The sequence below is a fragment of the Alligator sinensis genome, unplaced genomic scaffold (assembly GCF_000455745.1).
Source record: "Alligator sinensis unplaced genomic scaffold, ASM45574v1 scaffold714_1, whole genome shotgun sequence".
Classification (NCBI taxonomy): domain Eukaryota; kingdom Metazoa; phylum Chordata; order Crocodylia; family Alligatoridae; genus Alligator; species Alligator sinensis.
Genome location: NW_005842493.1, coordinates 415404 through 438480, shown reverse-complemented (window position 1 = coordinate 438480; position 23077 = coordinate 415404). Strand labels below are relative to the sequence as shown.

General features: G+C 42.8%; 1 protein-coding gene across 4 annotated transcripts in view; it reads left to right on the top strand.

The window, feature by feature from the left end:
* PITPNM3 (PITPNM family member 3) overlaps positions 1-23077 on the top strand; it is a 272469-nt gene that overhangs the window by 32756 nt on the left and 216636 nt on the right. For 3 of the 4 annotated variants that reach the window (XM_025212941.1, XM_014523475.2, XM_025212939.1), the window contains exon 2: positions 17991-18086. In XM_025212941.1, coding sequence (XP_025068726.1) covers positions 18026-18086 — 61 coding nt within the window. In that variant the 5' untranslated portion in view covers positions 17991-18025. Of the gene's footprint in view, positions 1-17989; positions 18087-23077 lie in introns of those variants that run through there. The other variant, XM_025212940.1, reaches the window with a different exon arrangement.

Genomic DNA, 23077 nt, shown 5'->3' with positions numbered 1-23077 from the left:
CGCCCGCCCCCCCCCCCCCCCCCCCCCCCCCGACACTGCCGGTGATGTCTGCAGGAGGACGCCAATTGCCCCCGGCTGCCAGTGATGGCATCTGCGGATGGTTGCCAACCTCCGTTACTGATCTGTGCCAATCCATGCCCCGCAGCCGCCACCAATGCCACCTGCAGGAGCTCTCTGCTCGCCGCTCCCGACACCGCTGCCTGCAGGCAGTTGCCGTGCTCCCCCAGCCTCGGGAGGCATGCAGTGTTCATGCCTTGGTGAGGGGGGATGGAGATCACTGGCCCCCTTGACCAAGCAGCAATGAGGGGTGGGGCTGCCGTCTCCTTGGCCAATCAGCAGCAAGGGGTGGGGCCACCATAAAAAGGCCATCTCCCCCGCCACTACTCCTCCTGGCTGTCCACTGCCCTACCTCTCAGCACCGTCACTAGAATCGCGGGGACAAATGATTGACATGTATTTCCACCAGTGAACTGAAAAACAGGTCTTCCTGCACTTCGTTCCTCGTTTAAAATGGACAAAGGGTTTAAAAACAGGGCTGTTCGGTATAAAACAGGACCAATGGCCACCCTAGCTGAAGAAACTTGTCTGAAGAAGTTTTGGACCAGGGTTACACAAAGACTTGGTCTTCAAAGGTTTGGATGTTTGCAGGGGTGTAGGTTGTTTGCAACCTACACACCTCTGGATATTTGTATTTTTAGGGCAAAACTCTCAGGAGGACTAGTACTGGATACCCAGCTTTCAAGGAAGCTGTTGGCAGCTGAAGCATTTTACTTTACCGCCTCCAGCAAAATGAAAGTCAGTTTTCCCCCGTTCCCCTACAAATTCCACTGAGTGATTCCTTGAATGGAGCATCGATTTCTTTGCTGTGTGCCAGAAGGCTTCGTTGAGAAACACACTCTCTATTCTAATTTCCAAGTTTAGCTGAATCCTGTTAGGCTTTCTTCTTGCACAGGCAGCAAAGCCATATATTTTTTCAGTCTGAACGACTTTGCTCTACTGTTTTCTTAACCTAATGAAACGTTCTTTCCTTGTTGTCAGATAAAGAGCGAGCAGCAAAAGAGTCGACTGCTCGCTCTGCCTTGGTGCTATTTCAGTACAAGGTAACTACTGCCTGTGTATGGTGATACTATTATTTGTATTGCAGTAATGCCTAAGGCCCAGAGATTGTATTGCAGGCATTACTTGCACAGTGCGAAAGATAGTCCCTGTCCTGAAGAACCAAAGTGCTAAACAGACAGCACAGAACGAGTGTGGAAGGAGGGAGAGATGTAACATATGCACACAATCATATGAGGGATTGTTTTTAAACGTCCTGCTAGTGCCATGGTCTGTTTAAATCCTTTGGAGGTATTATTTTGTTTAAATTATCTTCATGGAAAGAGTAAGGAGAGAGGGAGGGGAGAAGGGTGTTGTGTTTTGTTATGCTACAGATTGCAGGTCCTGCCTTTTTTGCTGGACAATTAACCATTCCCCTGGCTGCAATTATGAAGACTAAATAAAACTATAAGAGACACAACCGACTGCTGCCATCTTGACTAATATAATTAGCGACTGTGACTCTCTTAGAAAGCTGCATTGAAAGAAATTGCTTGTTGTCTAACTAAAGGCTTAACAAGCATGTTCCTAAACTTTACCTTTTTAGTTTTTGAAGATGCATTTTTGCAGAATTTGGTGCAGTGAATCATAAAATGAACAGCAAAATGGGTATCGGTCATACCTCATTGGCACTGGTCATGAGGCCTAGTTAAAAAAAAAACCAAAAACAACCCCCCCCCCAATCCCCCTTCCTAAATACAAGTTACTGTACTTTAATATGTGGCTAAACCACTTATCTATCCTGTCTTCTGTCTTGTCGCTTGCAAGTGCCTCCACCCTAGCTGCTGTTTTACCTTACCCTTTGGAAAGACCTTTTTAGATCCTCCTCTTTTCCTCGCCTCTGGCTTGAATGCTTGCTGAAGTTTGATCCATCGTTTTCCAAACCGTTGGCCACATTCCCCGCTTGCCCCTACCCCTCTCCACTGGGATAAAATGTCTTAAGATGCAGGGAGTTGGTGAATACCAAGTTTATCGTCACCAAGGGAAGGTCCCAAGCCTAACCAGCTCCATTCATTTGCAGTTTCCTACAACTAACTCGGTGTTCTAGAAGTTTGCAGGCGCTCAGTAAATTAAACCATCTCTGTGCAGAGTCTGAGAGCAGCCAAATTTTCCTTGGATGCTTTCCCAATACATACTGTACTCAAGTAATGAACACTGACTCCTTGATAATCAGTCATTTTGTGTGCGTGTATGTGTGCATGTTTTTAAGGCTATTAAAATGTTGTTAGCCAATTTGCAATATTTTTCTTTTTAGCACACTAAAATCTGCTTCCTTTCTACCTCCTCTCATTCACATTGTTTTTGATTCAACTATAAATAGCATGAAGGAAGAACAAAAGGCTATAACCTCGTATTAGACTTTTTTTTTTTTTCCCTTTTTCCCCAGGATGCGGTAGCAATTCTTTATGATTTCGTCCTGTATTACTGGAAGGGGGGAAAATATTTGTGTGGATTGAGGCTCAGGAGGCCTGGGTTCAGCTTTGAGCTGTCTCCCAGATTTCCTGTGGGACACTGTGGGCATGTCTACACCACACCTTTGCCTCTTACCAGGCATTGGCACCCTCAAATATTCTGCTTTTGCTGCTTCCTAAACTGGGAGGAGTGTAGCTCACTTGCAGCTCTACATGAACCTGGCTACACTGCATCCAGCTCTGGGAAGAGGCATGTGCATAGAGCTGCAGGGTATATGGAAGTTTACTGGTGCCTGAGATGGTAAGGTTGAAGTGCCAACATCCCCTTCATCTTGTTCAGTTCCTGATCTGTAAAATTGGGGCAAATTAGTATTTCTCCCTTTGTGCCGGCTCTTTAGATTGCAAGTGCACCCCTACTGTAAAGCACTTAACAGGAAGGCGCTTCCATCTTGGCTTTAGGGCATGTAGGCAGTACAATGATACAAATAATTAGCAGTCATTCTTCATTTATCTCCTGTAGAGTTTGATCAAAATTTGAGGTATTGACCTTTTTTCTGCAGGAGAATATTGTGCCATTGCTTTATCAGTGGGGCTTTGTTATGAGATTAGTTTAGCTGGAAAGATAAAGGGTGGGGAGAAATGACGGACAAAGATGGTGCGAGATGTGGCTTTGCTACATACAGATTCAAACTCCTGACTGCTGAACAGTTACTAGGTTGGGACAAATCTATCACAGATCAGTACAGAGACTGACTTATTTCCTTTTTTCACCCTTGAGGTAGATTGGGTACCAACTCTTGTATGAATATACTTGCCCTGAAATAGTATTGGTACCTGGGACCACAGACACAGGATTCATTACATAGACTACCTGCTCCTCTCTCCTTTTTTTTTTTTTTTTTTTAAACTTTGTAAATGTTCTTCAAGCACATATGGCATTTAAATTAATTAAAGCAGTGGTGCTTTGAGATCCTTTCAGGAGTGCTGTGGGGTGCCATGGAGTGTAAGCACTGTTAGGTGTGCAAACTTGATTCACAAGGTGAACCCAGAGACTTCAGATAGCAATCCACAGCCTCAAAAGCATTTTGACCTGTTGTGGTGATCCTGAGGTCTTTGCAACAGAAGAAATCGTTCCATTATATTTCTGTAGTCAAAAATCAAATGAAAACCAAGAGCTGCCATTTTCCAAGGACAGCCTTGAGTCTAAAAGTTGAGAATCGCTGGCTTAAAGTAGTGGTGCTCAACCTCTTTAGACTCAAGGAGCCCCTCGTTGGATTCAAAGCACTCCTCAAAATGCCAGATCTTCTCTTCCTTTCACTTTTTAACTATGGTAAAATAATAAAGTAATTCTTCTGTTGCACAGACCCCAGAAAGACCTCAACAGGGCAGAATATCTTTGACACTGTGGATTCCTATTTGAAGTCTCTGGGTTTACCTTGTGAATCATGTGTAGGTGTTTGCACACCTAACAGTGCTTAAGAAGGTTATTATAGCATCTTGGTTGAAAAACCACTGGCTTAGAGCAATACTTTGCCACCTGGATTAATGTGAAATTATATTCTACCTATGGAGTTTTATGTTTCATCTGCTGTTTAGCCCTGATGTGTCTCCTTCTGTCCCAGAGACTAGAAGAAAGGTAATGTGAAACCTGAAAGCTTGTCTAGGCCTATCCTGAGCGTGCAGTTAGTCCAATAAAAGAGATTACTTCCAGATTATTGCCTCTTGTTCTACGTGAAGCCAGTGAGACTTTAAGTGCGGCGGTGCCCCGTGCATTGTGAATCAGGGTAACTAAATGTTTCTCTTCTAAAGAGAGAGCAATAGTTGGAAAAAGTCTAGGACGAAGGACCTCAAGTGCACCCTTGTGCCTTTTCAAAGCGTTGCAATTCGGTATCTCCAAAGAGTTTCAAAGGAAAGTTAAGCAAACTTGTCTTTGTGCTGTCCCTTAAAAGGCAGGTAAATCTCTGGATAAATGGAGACAGAAGTCCCATCAAGCTTAGGTCCTGGCCTTCATGAAGAATTTGTGCACCACACTCCATGTTACAAGGCAGCTTTGTTCCCTCAAGGTCAGAAAGTTTTGTGGTTTTTGCATTATCAAATATTCTGGGCTGTGTAGTATGTAGTGCAATATGAAAGGCTTGTGGTCCATCATTTTGAGCACAGGTGGGGTTATTCCTGATAACAGGCGAGAGGAGGGTTTTTTTCCTGACTTTGAATTATCAGTCAGTGATTTGGAATAAACATTTAACTTTGTATAGTCTTGGATGCTGGGTGCCTGCATGTGCCTAGCTACCACCAGGCTGCTATAAGCATCTCAGGATGGGTGTTGAGGAACATGGAGGAGTGTATGTAAAAAAAAAAAAAAAGTCTCTTTGGCATAAGAAATCTTGTGTTCTTTTCAGAGAGATGAGTTTCCACTTAGTCTCTTCCTGAAATAAAGCAAGCTTGAATGTTCATCATCACAAGTTCCTACAGAAAACTAATATTAAAAAGAAACATAGGATTCTTGGTTTGATCTGAAATGTAACAAGCCATCCATGTGGAAGAATACAGAATACATGGTACAAAAGCTGCGTAAAATAGATGCAGAGCTGCTTCTAATACAAATCTCTGTGGCTCCATTGTCTCGTGGTAGCTGAAGATCTGGCAAGTTGATCTTATTTGCCTACAGTTGTAGTTCAAATTAACAGTCACCACAGATCTTCAGGCTGCCCCCTGGTTCCTCCTGCTGTTACACACATGACATTCGCATTACAGTACAATGTGCAAAAACTCTTGGATGCATCATCATTGGTTGGTGAGCGCTTACTGCCCTAGCTCAAAGGGTGAGCTTGCTGGAGGATCTGAAGTTACTTTGGGGTAATTAATGCATGGTAACAAGCCTGTGGAAGTCTCACTGCCTGAAGTTTTGATCTGGTTCAAAAGCCCTACCAGACTTGGCCTAGACCTAGAAGGGTGGCACTAGCTCACTTTGCTGGGAACTAAAAGTATGTTTCCATTGCCCAATAAGGTATAGTATCCTGAGCTCTCTCTAAACAAACTATCTCAAGTCTTGCTTTGATACCTGGTAAGCTAAGCGCGTGTGCACGCTGTTTTTTGGTGTAATGCGTGTTATCTAGATAAATACAGGGGTGTAGGTTGTAGCCGTGTTGGTCTAAGGTCATAGATAGACCTGGTCTACCTAGATAAATAGTATCTCACTCTGAATGCTGATGGGTGACTGGTTAACTCTGTCACTTGCTCCTGAGAGGGAGCAGTGATGCAAGTGCTGAACTAAATTCAGATCTGTGATGGTGATCACAGCCTAAAATCTGGCTCTGGAGGGAGAGGGGAAATGGATTTCCACCCCACAAATGTAACAGTTAGTGTCCTGGCTGGGGAGTCCCCTTGAAAAGGCCACCAAGGGGTCAGAGGAGATGTTAACTTTGAACAATGACTGTGGTCTGTAAGTCTTTATGGAAGTCGATGTGTAGGAGACTGTTTCATGGAAGGTAACAACTCGGAAAAGGATGTGAGGGCCCTGGCTGGCAATCCGTTGAACTCGAGCTCACGATGTAGCTAAGGAGTGGTGCAATTTTGCATGTAGAAGCAAGGGAATATCTGGATGGAGCAGGGAGGTGCTAGAGTTGAATAGACTTGTGGCAGATTCTCTTTCACTTGAAGTCTTTAGACCAACACCAGGTACCTTATTGGGAGAGATGCTGTATTGCAAATAGAAAATAAAGGCTCGAGGCAGAATTTTCTGGGTTGATTTTCCTCTGGTCTGTGCTGTGTGGGCTAGACCAGAGTGGTCTCTTCTACCTTAAAATTGTTCATATCTGATACTTCAGAGCTATTCAAAATAGGAAACGTAGTCCATTGGTTTTTAGGTGTTGTGCCTTGTTTGCCAACTTCTGTAGTTAAAATCCGCAGATAGTCGTTTCCTACACTGAAGCCTAATTGATCATTAAAGTTGCTCTGAAGTCCTAGGTGCCTATAATAACTTCAAGTTCTTCACAGCTTGCATCCTTTAAACGAAGCAAATTAGTAGATGCTGTTGCTTGTAGTTCATTTCTTTTGTTGAGCCTTTCTAGAAGGAGGTCAGAATAAGAAAATTCAAGTGGGAGCCTGTAGAATATTAACAGGCAACAGATATACCTGTAAGTAGGTCCTTGAGGCGGTTCATCTCTCAAGACCTTTCCTCTCTATCAGATAAGACTTCCTGTTACTGCCAGATGCATGTTGTTTGAGATGGGGAATAATGCTTTCCTCATCCTTTTTAAGAAATAACCACTTTTATAGTAGGGTGCAGGTGCACAGGCAAGTTGGGATGATCTTAATACACATATGGTCCTCTCCCCGAAGGGGGCCAGGGCCTTCAGGCCCCCATATACTCAGCACCCGTGTCTTGAAGGATCACACACAACTTTACAAGGTGTGTTGAGACAGTGATGCTGTTTCCTATTGAAGGGATACTGCACTGAGGCCCCTCTACATGGGCAGGTAAAGGCACGATTGGATCTAATGCATGATCCACACAATCGCACCTCCTACCATGCTATACATGCAAAGCAGGAGGTGCAATTGTGGGATCGCACGTTAAATCCAATTGTGCCATACTGCTGGTGCAGGGGGAGCCTGATCCTGGCCTGCTTCTGCACTGGCAAGTAGCAGTCTCCCATGGCTGGGGGATCCCAGCCATGGGGAGCATGTGCAACTGGGGCTACGAGACTGCAAATGATGAGGCTTCTGGGACCAGCTGTCTCAAGGCTGTGGGTGGGGAGTCAAACCAAGAGTCCCATGTGAGCTGAGGGTTTCGCACCCCCTGCAGCCCAGCCTTGGGGATCACAGCAGCTGCAGTTTCCCCAGAGCTTGGGGTTTTCAGCTGAGGAGCTCCTGGCCCCTGCTACCTGTGCAAATTAAAGCTCAGCAGCTATGAAGTGAGTACACATTTTCAAGGGCTGACTTTATAGCTGGTTGGAGCTTTTTATTGTGTGATAGCTACTTTGCACGCGTAGCTGGTCTTAAGGTAATTGTGCAATTAATCAGTTGGGCCTAAATTTAGCAGCTGATGACCATTGAACAGCAACATCTACACAGGCTTGAGATGTGGTGCAGGAGTGGGGAGAATACTGTATCCAACAGAAGCTGCAGGAAACTTTGGGTAGACTAAATGCGATTGGAATTGTTAGGAACCAGGGATAAAACCTCCATTTCCAGGAGAGATGATGAGGACTCTGATCAGTTCAGGGTGTCAGGATCTGTTGCATTTTAGCAGAGAGACTTCACATGCAGCAGCAGCAGCATGAATATGATAGGCATCATAAGTCAGCTGGCTGGATTGTTTTGGAATATGAAAAACCATACACTGTCATGGAATTAATTTTCTCCCAGGGAAAGGTTTCTGTGCTTGTAATAGTTTTCAAAAGGTAAACCTGATATGCTGATTTCCTGGTTTGCAAGAACCCTTCTTGATTTCATACTCCACAGACTTAGGAGTGAATGCAAGATCTTGCTGGATGTTCATTACATGGAAATATAATTACACTCTAGGTGAATTTGGCAATGATGCCTATATGTAAGGTTGCTTGCTTAAGTATTTAACTGAATAGTGTTGGCTAGTGAATAAGGATTGTTATGACCAGCAAGTGGTTTTCAGCATTCACAGAGCTAACAAATTCACTCAGCCAGTAAGGCTAAGCACTTGTCAAAAAGCCCAAGGCAGAATAGATTTAGTCTTTGCAGGTTAGTCTAAGATGCACAGATTAAATTGAAACAAAAGTAAACAGACATTTACTATTGATTCAGGAAATGTAGCCACATGCCTGCAATGGCTCAGCCCAGAAGCTGTGGGGTGACTAGAGCACTGCTCTTTGGCATGTAGCCAGCGTGGGCTGTATGTTCATTTCCTCTTCCTGCTGCCCCTGAGGTCTCTGGGATTTGTAGTCCAGGATCACAGCAGCAGGACTCTGCAGGGTTGCCCATCACTTCCTCTTCCTGCTTCCAGGTGCCTCTGGGATTTGTAGTCCACAGTTGCAGCCAGCAGTAAGTTTTTAGCAGGTCAGGCCAGCTCTTTGCTTGGGAGAAAGGAAGTTTAACCCCTTTTCCTTGCCCCAGACTCTAGCTGGGGTTTGCCTGGGGGGGTTAGTCCCTGCCTCCCCTCAATCCCAGCCCAGCCCCACCCAGGGCTGGAAAGTATGCTGGGATGCTGTGGGACTGTGATTTAACTTGAACCAGGAAGGGGTCTGGGACAGAAGTTGTATAAACTGGTTTGACCCAAATCAGTTAAGTCTGATACTACCTTCAACCAGGTTTATCTTAAACCAGTTTCAGGCATTTTGAAACTGGTTTATGTGCACTGAGCTTCTGTTCTGTTACAAGTTTAAACCAGTTTGTGATGACTGAAATTGGTTTATGTGTAACTTCTGTCCCTAGACTAAATCAGCAGAAAAAGCTCTTCCCTTCCCTTTGCTCCCAGACATGTCCAATTCATTTCTCTTTGAAACCCTGTTAAATAATTGTCTGTGCATACAGTTGTAGATGCATCACACACAGAGAAGTGTTGTTTGCTTGCATGCCATATTAATCATACCATGATCTATTTTTAGTAGATACTTTCCAATCTCTCTAATGTCCTAAATCAAATAATTGTGGCCACAACAGACCTTGCCAGTTGGCAAAACAAGATTATGAAACCCTTATGGTCCTGCTGTAGGGTATAAATTCATTACTGTAGGATAATTCAGATGTGGATCTCATGAGTGTTGTTACCTCATCTAACTCAGTTCAGAGGTGGTCCCATTTTCCTTTTTTGCCTTCAGACTGTGCCTTGGTGGAGGCTGTGCTGTTCCTGATTAGGATGGGTAGAAAAAGATGACATTTTGAAGCAAGCAAGAAAGCATATTTCTTGTATTTAAAAAATGCACTCCTGCAAGAAAGGGTAACACTTGTATCCTGCACGTATCATGTGTGCAATGGAAAATTTAAAGTTAAGACCCCAAAGAGAGAATCAATGCATGGACCTCAATTTGAACTTTAATGCTCAATTTACAGGAAGGGTGCATGCTGTGTTCAGTATGTGATCGGGTAGGAACATAGGATTTGCTATAAAATGTTCCATCTAGCGTGACTGATACAGTATCAGGTACTTTCATAGATGTCCAGGAAGTCTCAATGGACCACTGTGAACTAACTTGCCCATCAGATATGTTCTTGCCCCTAAGCATTATAGTCATTTGTTTATGTTCTGGAGCATCAGGATTTATAACCCTTATGACTTTAACCTTTATGATTAGAGTGCAACATTTGGGGTTTTTTAATTTGTTTTTTGGGCTTTTTTTTTTTTTTTTTAAAGCCAAAGTTGGTTTGTTCAGCCCACTATGAAGTTGGGACAATAAGAAATTAAGGGATTGCAAAAAGGACCTGCCTCTTCCACTAGATTGACAGCCCTGTAAATTGAAGGCCAGATATGATGTAGATGGGTGCAACTCCATTGGCCTCAGCTGATTTTTATACCAACTGGGGGTTTGCCTCCAGTTCCTCCATTAAATAACGTAGGCAACCATAATATAAGCTTATACGTGGCAGCTTGCTTCCAGAGAGGTGAAGGTTTTGTGGGGTTTTATGGTGAAAAGTGCCAGGTTAATTTTGATTTTTGGTTTAAAAATGCCTGCAAGTAGAAATGTTATAATTTAGATATTTTGCCAGATGCCTTAAGGGGAATGGTAGCTTGTTTTCCTCTGTTCCCATTCCTATTCATCAGCTGCACTCCCTTCCTAAACTATATGCCTCCATATCCCCTGGATATTATATCCAGGGACTTTCATGATGTATACTCATCTTGCATTACTATTAAGGGAAAACATGCTGCATCATGGCATTTGTGGTTGGATTAGAGAGCCCTTCCAGCAGATGAGACTGAGAACATGAGGCATTGATCTCCAATCCCAATTCCCTTGAGCTACCATGGCACCATTTTTTTTTTTTAAATGGAATCTTTGGTTTTTAATGTTTTTGGTCAAAAACCCATTTTCAAATAAACAACAGTTAAATATTATAATCCCGTTTCTCCACGTTCCCCAAAAAGGGAGGAAAAACCCAGCAATTGTCCTTGAGAGGTGCATAATTTGCTATCCAAAATCTGAACACCCCTCCAAATGCTGAGATCTCTGGAATTTGTCTCCAAGTTTTGCACTGGCACCATATCTCCATAGGGGCTGAATCAAAGTCCTGGCTCCAAATATCCTTGAACGTTGAGATATTAAATATCTACGATCTGAATTTCCCTCCTTTTGCCCACCCCTTGGTTATACTCAGGTTGAGTATAGTCTCTGTCACCTGTGTTGTGTTTTTTTTTTTTTTTTGCAAAAGGGTGCTGTAGTTATTGGGAGAAGGAACAGGGATGCTACAGCTCTAATAAGCACTACTTCTGCAGTTGATGTTGTCTTACATTTCAGCTTTATTTTCCAATGAAAGGTGAAAATATCACCTTTTTTTGTCCTACTGGTGTTTTAGCCTAGACCTCTGGGTGCAGAGCAGAGATAAAGTAAAGTTATTTACCTCAAATACGTTGCGTTTTTACACTGATTGATGTTACCACAATGAAAAGGCTCAAGCTGAGCAAAGCACTCCTTTTGTACTCTTTAAGAAGAGATTTAACCACAACTTCCCTTTCTAGTTTTCCTTCTTAAAGAACATCAGGAAAAAAGGACTAAATTGGAGGTGGGATCAAAGCTGCCAAACTCTGGATGTACATTCAGCCCCCGACTTCCAAGACCGTGATAGATTCAGGGCAAGGAGCGATGATGGCTTGATTTGATGGGGGGTGTGTTTTTTGTTTTTTGTTTTTTGTTTTTTTTTTAAGAATAAAAAAAAAAAAAAAAATTGAAATGGCAGGGGATTTCCATTGAATCAACCAGGCATGATTTCAAACATTTTGTTTCAGAAACAAGCAAAAGATTCTTTGCATCTCTGAGAGATCAATGCTTTCCCTTTTATTAAACTAATTAATAGCACTAACTCGCATATAACTCATTGTTTCATTTCATTTAGCGAAGTTCTGAGGTTCACCGAATTACGCTGGTTATGATGTAGGTGGAAAGATTACTTTGTATTCCGGTTCCCATTAGCAAGCATGAAAAGACACTTTATGGGTAGATAGTAGCTAAATTAAAATGCAATTATAACAATTTTGGTAAGTGGTGTTGCTTGTTATGTAGCTGCAGGTTGATGTTTCTCAACATGGCAAATAGGAAAAAAAAGAAGTCACTATTTATCAAGAGTTAGTACAAGGTCTCATCGGAAGACTACATGTCTATCTTCTCTCCCCTCTAATTCTCCCCCCCGAAAGCCTGAAGGCCAAATACTACAGTAACACTGTGGGTAAATGTTGAATTTTTACTGGAGACTCCTCTATTTATTGCAGCAGATAATCAGTGCAGGAATCAATGTCCCTTGAAGTGTGGTGTCAGGCCTAGATATTCATGACAAACCGCACTGTTCTTGTTCTCATTCTTCAGGCAACCTAAATGCATGTTAAACAAGTTACCAAAATGATAGTTGGGGTAGAATAGCCTTTGAAATAAAGGCAATGACTGGAAGTAAGAAATAGGCACTATTTATGGGCCGGCTGTTAATCTATATTGAAACACTGACCCTTGCTGCCGTGATAAACATATTGATGTTAATCTGCTTCAGTCTCTTTCAAAAGGTGGAGAAAAAGGTGGCATAGGGAAGAAGCGAGGGAGAATTGTAGAACAAAATTGTATTTTCTGTCGGCTCTATATGGTTTTATATATAAAATGTAGGTTGCAAAGGAAGTGGCAAACTGCTGCTGAACGGTAGGAGCCATTGATTATTTCCCATGCTTTTTCCTCTAGTCCTGCTCTTCTCACACTGTCCTCTTATTTATAGTAGGAGAAGGGGTTATCGCTGCATGCTGTTAATGTTGATGAGCCAGATGGGTGGCCTTGGCAGTAATTAACAGCAAGAATTGCAAAAATGTGCAGCTACTGAAAAGGAGGGTGGGGGGAAATCGTTGTCCTGCTTCCATTTTTGAATGGCTGGCTGACATCTAATTATGCCGTGGTGCTGGCTGGCTTGTGCTTGTGTAATGAAAAGACACCACTTTGCAGTTATGTGAAGGCTGGGGTCCTGAAGGATTAAGAAATGGCTTTGTTTTGATTTATGATCCCAGAATAGCAGGCGCATGCTGGCAAACATTAACTCCAAAGCAAGGGTAATCAAAGCAAATGTGAAGAGAGACGGGAGGGAAATGTAATGAATTAATGCAATGCCACACTTGGTTTCTCTTTTTCCCCGTTTTCCGTAAAAAAGCAAGGTAATGTTTTCTTCCAAGGCAATGTTATCTTGTAATGCAAGAGCGTAATATAGGTAATGACATGGCATTATCAATCTGAACTTTGCACAGAGCCTAATCCTTAATAAACATAACATCTAATCTTGCAAGCATTTATAATGTGGCATATGGCAAAATCTTCTCCTGTAAAATTAGTGCAGGTCCATTGCTTGCAAGGAAGATGTATAAGTTTATATCAGTAGTGCTTGCTACCCTGAGACATCCCATATTAGCAAGTATTACATCTGGTAGCAGGTATTTGCAGTATTGGATCCATTGATTCAGAAGTGATGCCTATTCTAAAGAGCTAACAAATATGTTAGTCGAGACAAAGAATTGCTATACAGGATGGTAGTATAATAGTTCTGGAAAAGGACGGATGAAGAAGGGTTATTGGAGAAGAGAAGGTAAAGCATGTTTCTAGAAGGAGTGGATTTTAAGGAAGGATTGGGAGACCAGGCCTTGTTGAGAGAGGAGTTGGGAGTCTGGGATGGGGTTAGGGTATGTGTTGGATCTTGAAAATTTGGGTTAAATGAAGCTTATGGTTGGGATATAGAGATGTCAGGAATTTTGTCAAAATACATACTTTTTTTTTTTTTTCCCCCAACAGAAGATACCAATTCCACTATGAGAATTGCCAATGAGGAAAAATGATTTTGGTCCGGACAGAAATTTTCTGTTGGGAGAATCAAAATAGTTAATTTTAGGCCACTCTAGACTGTTTGACCTGCTATGGTATCTTGGCTTTAGGTAATTTTAGTTCTTCGTGCCCCCGCTCTACTCTGGCTAGGATCAAGGTTTGGACGTTATCTCCCAGAATGCACTGCAGTTTCCTCCCCGATTGAAAGGATATGATCACGAGGGAACGCACGGGGTACTGGAAGCCCAATTCATGAAAGAGAATAGGGGCATGAAGCAGTCCAAGTACAACTTCTGTGAAAAGTGTCAGTTCCAGAGAGAAACAAATTAATATTAATCCAAGCTAAAGTATTTTAATTTTGTTAAAAAAAAAAAAAAAAATAACTAAGAGGAGTGGGGTGGGGAGAAGGTCAAAAAACATCTTGACATTTCTTAATTGATTTTTTTTTTTTTTTTTAATGTTCTGTGTAAATTTTTTATCTTTAATTTTTATCCCATTTTGAGGTGAAAACCAGCTTTTAAAATATTAGTTTCTCATGGGAAGGAAATTTATATTTTTTTTTCCCCCAAATTGAGCTGGTGGATAAAGGAAAAAGAAACTTAATTGAGGTCCAGATTGAGGTGGGATGTTCAGATGTGCTTGTTGGTGTTTCTTGTGTCAACATGCAACATTACCATCCACAGGAAATGCAGTTAATAAAAGAGAATGACAGCAATGAAGCTAGTGATACCAGCATTTGAATTAGTTCTAACACTTTCACGTTTGAAATGGAAATATAAAGAATTTAAGCAGTCCTGATCCCAAAAAGAAAATTTAAAATAGCTTGTCCTTCAGGCATTTTGCCGTACACTGTGGAGGGACACAGCATGAGTCCCCAAATTTTATATTAATCAGGCATGACGCTCAATTAGTTCCTGCTTCATGTACTTTTCCAGCTTAAATTAAAGGAAGTCCTCTTAAATTTGGGAGTGCTTCGCTGTGAATGGACATTATTTAATAGGGAACAAAATTAGCATTTTTTGAATATTAAGCTAAATTAGCGAGGTGTTGCTCCATGGGTGCCATTTTCAATAGCTATAATGGGACACAGTAAGTTTATGCACGTTGTTTTATATGTATATCAAGTGGGCTATATGAGTAACAGTATACCGCTGCCTCATGTACACGTGTGTATTCCCAGACATGTGGACATCCCATGTATGTTGCCTCTACAAGAGGAGATTCAGATGGATAGTATAGAAGCTGTTGTGCCTACTCTATGCCCCAGTAATATTTTTTTCTGTATGGTTGACTTCGATAGCTTTGCATCTGGAGTCTGGCCCAAAGAACCCTTATCAGACCTGTATGCTCTGAGTCCCATCATGAAGAGCAGTCCTAGTCCAGCTTTCTTGGTTCACAAAGCAGCAGACCTCAAAAGCAGGTCATTTTGATTTACAATGTATGCTCACCTCTGCTTTGGTCTGCAGTGGGTATTCTGGTGTGTACCCAGCCTCTAGGGTAGGTGCATTGCACTAGGCTTTGCTATGTAAGGCCTTTCTCCAAGTTGGTGCTTCTCAGGCTGGTGACCTCTTATTCAAAGCAAAACAATTTTTGTTCTTTTTATTTTTGTTTAAATATAGTAAATGTATTGCTCATGCTGTCTAATCTCAGTGTGTTTCAAGAGGTTGATGGAGAATAGCTGGCCTCGAAGGAGTCAAGATGTATAGGGAGTGAGATGTTCTTTGCTGTGGTTTGCAATAGACTTTTAAACGCCAGTTGCCTTTCATGATGTCCTTAGTGTGGATTGGGCGGGGAGTTAGTGACTCGTCATTTGAAAAACATTGCTCTAGATGGATGTGTCTTCCCTTCTCGAGCAGGTTTAATTCAGACCCAATCCCAAGAATTCGATCCTTTGTAGGTTTAATGGAGCGGAGGGACAGAGAATAATGTCTACAGAAGAAACATTTCACTTTGCGTCTTGGTATTTTCTAAATGGAAAAACTTTTTTGCAAAGTTCTCACAGTGGAGATGGGGGAATAGGAAGAGAAATAATAAAAGAACTTCGCTGTGCTCTAAAAATAGGCATACTCAGCCATCCCCAAACAGCCTGAAGTTGTAAGAAATACCAACCTGTGCAGCTCTGGACCCTCTTCTACATATTTTTATTGCAGGTTCACTGAGGGATCCTACATAGAGATCAGAGTCTTATTGTACAAAGCAATGCATAGTACAAAGATGGTGCTTGCCCCAGAGAACCCTATTTTAGAGTCTGTTCACATGTGTTGATACGTCCAAAGGATGAGGTAATGATTATACAGCTTGGCAGGCACAGGTGTTTTTCAGCTTCAGTCAATGTGCAGTTAAACATTTTTTTTTCCCCCCCCCTGGGCATCCAGTGGTACAAAAGCCAGATGGATATTTTGGAAATTCAGTCCAAAAGGCTCTTTTTCTCAGATCTCTTGTGCCAATAGTCAGCCCAAAGAGACTCGTTAGAGTTGAGATGCAACCCCCTGACGAGAGAAGCTTGTAATGGGAGTGTAGGGCTGACACGACTAGGTGCGAATGCACCGCTGTAATAAACATTTTCATTTTCTACCAAATGTTTTTGCACTCTGAATTCCTGCATGGGCTGCGGTGAGAGCTTAACATGGCAATTAGGCAGCTGTCTAATGAAAGAGCTGTTCAGAGACCATCAGCGCATCTCTTTAGAAGAGAATATTTCTTTTTCCCGGTTGGGTTCCAGGAGGAAGGCTCAACCCTTTGATCATCAGAGTTTCTTTTCCCTCAGTGGAAGAGAACAAGGAGAACTTTTGGTTTTTGTTTAAAGAAGGATTTCTGATCTACGTGGGAAGAATCCTTCCCCATCCCCCCCACAGCAATTCTTAGGTTAAATATGGCCCCAGATGTAGGGGTCTGTTGTATCCCTGTTGAGGTCTAGGGAAGTAGCAGATACAGCCTCATCTGCATAGAAGATTAAACAAACTAATTTTGTTAAAATCCATATATAAATGAAAAACTGAGTAGCTCATCTTGATTTCTTGGCTTATTTACTTTTTAAATATAGATGATGGGCCTGATCTTCATAGTGAGGGTTGCCAGAATCTGGAACAGGCTCCCAAGGGAGGCAGTGCTCTCCCCTACCCTGGGGGTCTTTAAGAGGAGACCGGACAAGCACCTGGCTGGGGTTGTCTGCCGCAGCGCTCTTTCCTGCCTAGGCAGAGGGTTGGACTCAATGACCTATTGAGGTCTCTTCTGACCCTAAACAACTGTGAAATCTCTGATCCTGCTCTTCCCATGGGTTTGAATGGGGGGTTGCAAACTGACATACTCTAGATAAGGCTGTACTACCAGGCACTGGCAGGACACTAAGTGAAGTTGGTGTATGTAAAATGTATTAAAGAGGAGGGGTGGAATTGGGGGAATATTAGTTATCCTAGGAAAATTGTGAACAATTTCTAGCTTTCTCTCAGCATGTGGTAAAGCTCTCTGTGATCTGTAGACGGCCAGGCCAATATCATATGGCATATTTCAACTCTCGCAGATATTCTTCATTTCCCAGTTCCAAACTGTCAGGTAGCCTCTACTGCAGGGGTGGGCAAAATGCAGCCGGGGGGCCGGATGCGGCCCGCCAGGCCATTCTATCCGGCCCATCAGGCTCCTAAAAAATTAATATTTATCTGCCCCTGGCTGCCTATCATGCGGCCCTTGATGGCTTGCTAAAACTCAGTAAGTGGCCCTCTGCCCAAAATAATTGCCTGCCCCACTGTACTGCATGCAGGTAAAACAGGTTGGTATGTTGGAGGGCTGAATGAAGTGATTTCAAAATGGGTAATTTTCCTTTTCTATATCCGTGTACACTTTTTATAACACGTTTGGGCTTTCTGAGCTTTGTTACTGCGAGACTGACTTTGCTATTCCAGAATGCTTTGGTCTTCCTATCTTCAAAGGCGAAGATTATATTGAAAACTTCAGAAACACTTTTTCTTTGGTTGACAACAAAGAAAACAATTTTCTTTGCTCATTTGAGGAATCTGCTTAGGGAGTGGAAATTAAGTGTTCTGTGTATATGTCTGCAAGCCAGTCCGATATTTTTACAAAAAGCTGTGGAATAAATTTAGCTTAAACGTTGGCTGCCAAAAGGACATGCTGTTTTACTGCCTTAAAAAAATCCTGTGCCTTTCAAAAACAAATTTTGGATGTGAAATGGCCTAAAAAATTACCTGGGTGGAATTTTTCTTTTCTTGGTCTCTCCAAGTCGCTCCATTAGCTGAAAGTGTCCACTGAACTTCAACCAAGGGCTTTTAAAAAAAAAAAAAAAATCAAATTGAGATAGTTATGTGAGATGTGTAGTGAGATTTTCGTGGCAGTGAAAATTCTACATCTCAAATGGCTTTCTGATTTAGGCTAAAGTATGCGCATTGGCCAAAATGATCCTCTTGAGCAATGTAGGAGTTCATTGATTTTTCTTGTTTTAGCTGGGAGAGGAGACCCGCATAGTGTTGCGCTAACAGGTGTCTGTTTTTATTCCCAGTTGGCACCCGCAGGCTCAGTGGCGCTCAGTGGCACATGCAGCACGTCGTCAGTGATTCTGTGGAGAGCTCCGATGATGAATTCTTTGATGCACGAGGTTAGTACGCCGGTTGTGTTTTCACCTTCCTTTCTGTGGAGTGGTACAGCAATAAAATAAATAGCTTGAGGTTTTGTTTGTTTGTTTGTTGTTTTTTTTTTTTATTTTAAATTGTAATCTACCTCCCAAGGTGAGTTTTTATAGCTTAAAAAAAATCCTTGTTCTCCTTCTCACCCTTTTTCATTTCATCCGTACAGTTTAAAATTCACATGCGAGTATGTCCGCTGAAATAAATGGGGCAACTAAGAAGGTGGTAATGTGTAGGGTAAGCACAGTGTAGAAAGAGCTATTTCGAATAGCAGAAGCTGTCTAGTTGGAATTTAGCATGGACTAATTCACCCTTCTGGCTTCTGAGTAGCTCAGACAGATCTAGAGGGCGTTACAGTCTAGAACATGGATATACCCTTAAACCTAATCTAAGGGCCTGAACCTGGAGGGTCCTGATTATCTGTCCAGCATCAATTTTGTTGGTCTTTGGTCATGAGTGTATCGGAAGTATTGTGCATGTACAGCTCCTAATAAAGTCTCGGAGCTGCTTGCGCTCAGTCCTTTGACAAAGCAGACCCTAGACTTTCATTCTGTAGCTGACAGAATATCTGCTGGATAGGGGATGGTTGAAAACCAAGGAAATGGAACTTTGGGGTGTGAGCCGTAATAAATGTGGCTATAACTGGGTCATTCAAAATGCCTGTTTCTCCTTCTGTAACGACTTGAGGAGCTCTAAACAACCTGACTGACTTTTTTTATCACCGGCTGTGGTAGGCTTTGTTTTGGGTTGGGGCTGATTGTGGGTTTTTGTGCAGGACACTGAAAGGGCTATGAGTCAAACTGCAAGATTTCCTCTTCAAACTTTACCCTTTGGTTCTGCCCTGAGAATAAAAGCCCTGAGGGGGAGGATTTTTTTTTTTTTTTATTGTGAAATCTAGTTGTAGTGGCTTTGTACCATGGGGGTCTTCAAAAGGAGGCTAGACAGTTGCCTAGCTGGGGTCGTTTGACCCCAGTATTAATTCCTGCCCAGGGCAGGGGGTCGGACTTGATGATTTGCTCAGGTCCCTTCTGACCCTACCAACTATAAAACTATGGATTGCCGAGGCAAAATTATGCTCTTCTACACACCAGTAAATGGAACCTCAAGTTGCTTTGAATGCCTGGATTCAAGGGCTGAAGACCAGTGAGCTAAAAATAATGAGCTTTCTCTGGATTTGTAGCAAATGCTGACTTTGCTTTGACTTAAAAAAAGGAATCTTATTCCACCCTCCCACCCCAACGTGCTTGGTTACAAAGTGTGCATGCGTCATGCATGTGTATGGCTTGTTTTGTGTTCTGTTTCCCAAACCATCCCCACCCCCACCAAGGAAAAAAAAAAAAAAAGAAGCCTAAACCAAACCCACAGGCCACAGCTAAAATCATTGGTGATGCATAGGGGGTGCACATGCAGTCCCTGAGATTGGCGGGGCACCCCCCTCAAACAGGCACCGCCCAGCTACCAGTGGCGCCTGTGGGCAGTCACCACTTGCCACCCCACCCTTGCTGCCCATTATTGGCGGTGGTATCTGGAGGTGGTTGCCAACCACTGGTTGCTGCTTGCCACTGCCATGCCGCCGCTGCCTACGGGCAGTCACTGTGCCCCCCAATCTCTGGGAGCACATGGCATTCATGGCTAAAATGCCAAGGTGCTTGTTTGAAAGTACAAAAAAATGCAAAACTCTAGAACGCTTGGTTCAGAGATGATGCCTTTTATTAGACCACCTAAGAATTTGCCCCAAAAAAGTCTTTTTCTGCAAATTCCTGGACACGTGCGCTGTTCCTTAGGCTCAGGGAAAATTAAAGATGGTAAAAAGTCCCCATAGGTAGGCAATAAACTTCATTTTTGCACAGAGGAAGCTGAAGGTGGAAGTCTGTTCCTCTGGGCTCATGAGAGTCTTTGCGAGTTGCTCTTTGATGTGCAGATAAGGCAGGATTCCTTCCCTGGTGGTATCAGATGGCAGAAAGGCAAGGAGGTGTAGAAATCTTTCTTGTTGTTCGGCAATGAAGTTTAAATCCAAAATGTGTTTGAAAGCACATGCATTTTTGTGTGACTGCTTTCAGTAATAGTACGTTTAGCAGACTCTTGCATTCTTCGTGCAAAAACATTTTGATGCTTTGCAAAGAGAATGGATATTTTACTCCTAATAGCTGAGACTGTCATTAAATTTCCCCATCTGTTGATATTTACAGTACAGAGTGGAAACCCAGTACAGGGTTTCCAAACGTTTCTACTCTCAGGCTGAATGTGGCTACTTCTGAGGAGATCAAATTAATCTTATGGATTTATAGGTGCCAGCTTCATTATTGTATGACGGTTGGATATCTGGAAATGATTGTTGGTGCTACAAAAGGTAATTGGTGCTTTTAGGCAGTATTTGGGACTTTGCATTGTCTGCTGTCTCACAATAAGCTCTCATAGTTCATAATGTTTTTCTTCTTAGCAGGACTGGTGGAGAACCAGCCAGTTTTCATTAGAGTGCCACCTGTCGGGTTTTCACACTGACATATGTTTGAGTTCAAAGTCAGCATGAAGGAGATGTTGTTTTGTCAAGTTTTTGGTTGCTTCAGAAATATTTGGGAGGAGGATGGGGAGGAATGAAACATCTGCTGCAAGAAAAAGATGACACTACAAAAATGGAAATCTACAGTAAATTGAATGGTACAGGGTTCTGCAAGAATTGTGCTTTTCCATTTTTGCTTTCTGCTTGGGGTAGCTGTACGAGTCAGGCCAGGCTGGAACTTGGGAGAGAAGGTTTCTGATTGGACAGTTGCATTTTTCACTATCAATAAGAAAATCTTTTGTTTCGAAATCAAACTGGTAACAATGTATTTGGTGGTGTTGGAACACACTGGTTAAGGAATTATATAAGAGGCAAGGATTTTTTGGGGTGATACTTTTTTATTTTTTTTAAATTATCAGACCACTAGCGTAGTTGGAATAAAGTTTTCTTCTTGCATCCTGTTCCCATGCTCAAATCTGGGTCCAGAAATGGACACACACAACCAACCAACCAACAGTTTTGTAGTCTTAGTGAGGGTCTTGTTAGTATATGTGGGCAGATCAGCAGGTGTTCTGTAGTGTAAAGATTTTCTTCACGCTCGCACATGGTCACCTGAAGAAGAATGCCTTGCATTTGAAAGCTTGTCTAACTTGATCCCAACTATGCATTTGGTCCAATAAAAATAGCACTTCCCCTCAAACCTTTGCCTCTTGCATAACAGTGCATTCAAAATTTCATTTTGAAACTCAGTGGAAATTTCTGTTCTTGTTCCTTGTGTACGCTGTTGCAGTTGCACATTGAAGCTGATATGTTCTTGGGGCAGGCAGGTAGCATGGGACCAGAGAAGTTTGAAAGGTGGAATTTGACTACATGCCATTCTGGAAGACGAGTAACTTGTGTCTGACTAGTCTGGGTTAACTGGGTAAAATTCCCGTATCAACCGGACTTCAGGCTTTCCTGAAACAAGAAAGGTACATGTAGTATTTCAGGTTTCTTTTCTCCTAAAAGTCAGGTATAAACTAGTACTTCTAGGCTGTTCTATAGGGACTACGACTAAAAGCTGTAAAGCACTTGAGTCAACCAAAATTTCAGGGATGTTGGGAAAGGTTAACTCCCCTTCAGGCACAGAGTGGAGAGAAGACTTGCCCCAAGTCATGTAGCTGGAGATAAAACACGGATCTCCTGATGCACTTTGACTTGTGCTGTAACAACACAACTCTTTTTGAGAGAGACATTTAAGCGCTATTAATTGGTAACTGCTTTTGGCATGTCTCATAAAGCACGTGGCTTCACACACGATCTGGTTACCTCTGTACACACTTCAGAGGGAATTAACACATCTGGACGCTAGCTGCCTACTCTTGACATCTGCCATAAACCAGTGCACCTCTTAGCTGTATCCTCTCCCTTTTTCTTGTAGGCACTAAGGAGTTTCAGCCCATAGACTGCCCTCACCCCTTTGAGGACACTTCGATATATTCTGAATATCAGCCTCGGTGCTCCATGTTCGCAAATCAGAGCCCCCCTGTAGGATTCTAGTTGATGTTCTGCTTTGTGGTATCTGTGAGAGACGGAAATAATTTTGTGAAAGGGGGGAAATGAAAGTTCATGCCTTCTTTGAGTCAAGCTAATCCCAGATCTTGATGATAATTCATTCAGTATATTTAGTGGTGCCTTTATTATTTTATTTATTTTAATTTTTTGGCAATTTTTGCCTGTGGTTCTTAGGGTCACCAAACTTGGCTTTGCTCGTTTCACCCAGAAGTGCATTCGAATAGGAGGAACCTTTAGCTGTTCCCAAATTACCTGCACCCACTGACTGCGAGGGCATCCCCTAGATCTCAGCAGCTGTAGCAGGACATGGTATATCATGAGATGCTGCTGGTGTACAAAAATCAGTTTAAGTGGCTGGAGCATTACTCGGTGTAGTAGCTGCCTCAAGTAGCCAACATAATTTCCAATGGCCAAACCTACTACTGTAGGGAGGAGAGATGACCTCTCTTCCCTCATAGTTGGTTGTTTCGTTGCTTCTTTCCTGATGCTTTATCTAATCACTGAGATTTGTAAAATGTTAAATAAAATAAAAACCCCTAGAGAAGGAGTTGTCAACCGGGGTGACGTGTACCCCTAGGGCTAGTTAGGTCATAGCGGGTACATGGGGACAGAGTGCGCCCCGGGGCGCGGAAGTGGCATCGACATCTCCCCCAGCACATTCCCATACTTCACCTCTTACCTGGGGGATGGGGAGGGGGAGCGTACCGCCTGCCCCACACCTCCCTGTCCCCCACCTCAGCTTGCTCTCTTCCACCTCTTCCTGCAGGGCAGTAGGGTCTGAATGGGGGGTAGGGGAGTGTGTTTCTGTGCCTCTTCCTAGGAGCAGGGCTGGGGTGGGGTGGTGAGGGCAGTGGTGTCCCTTAGTGGGCCGCACAGGTGCTGCCTGGCCAGTTAGTCGGGGGCTCGCAT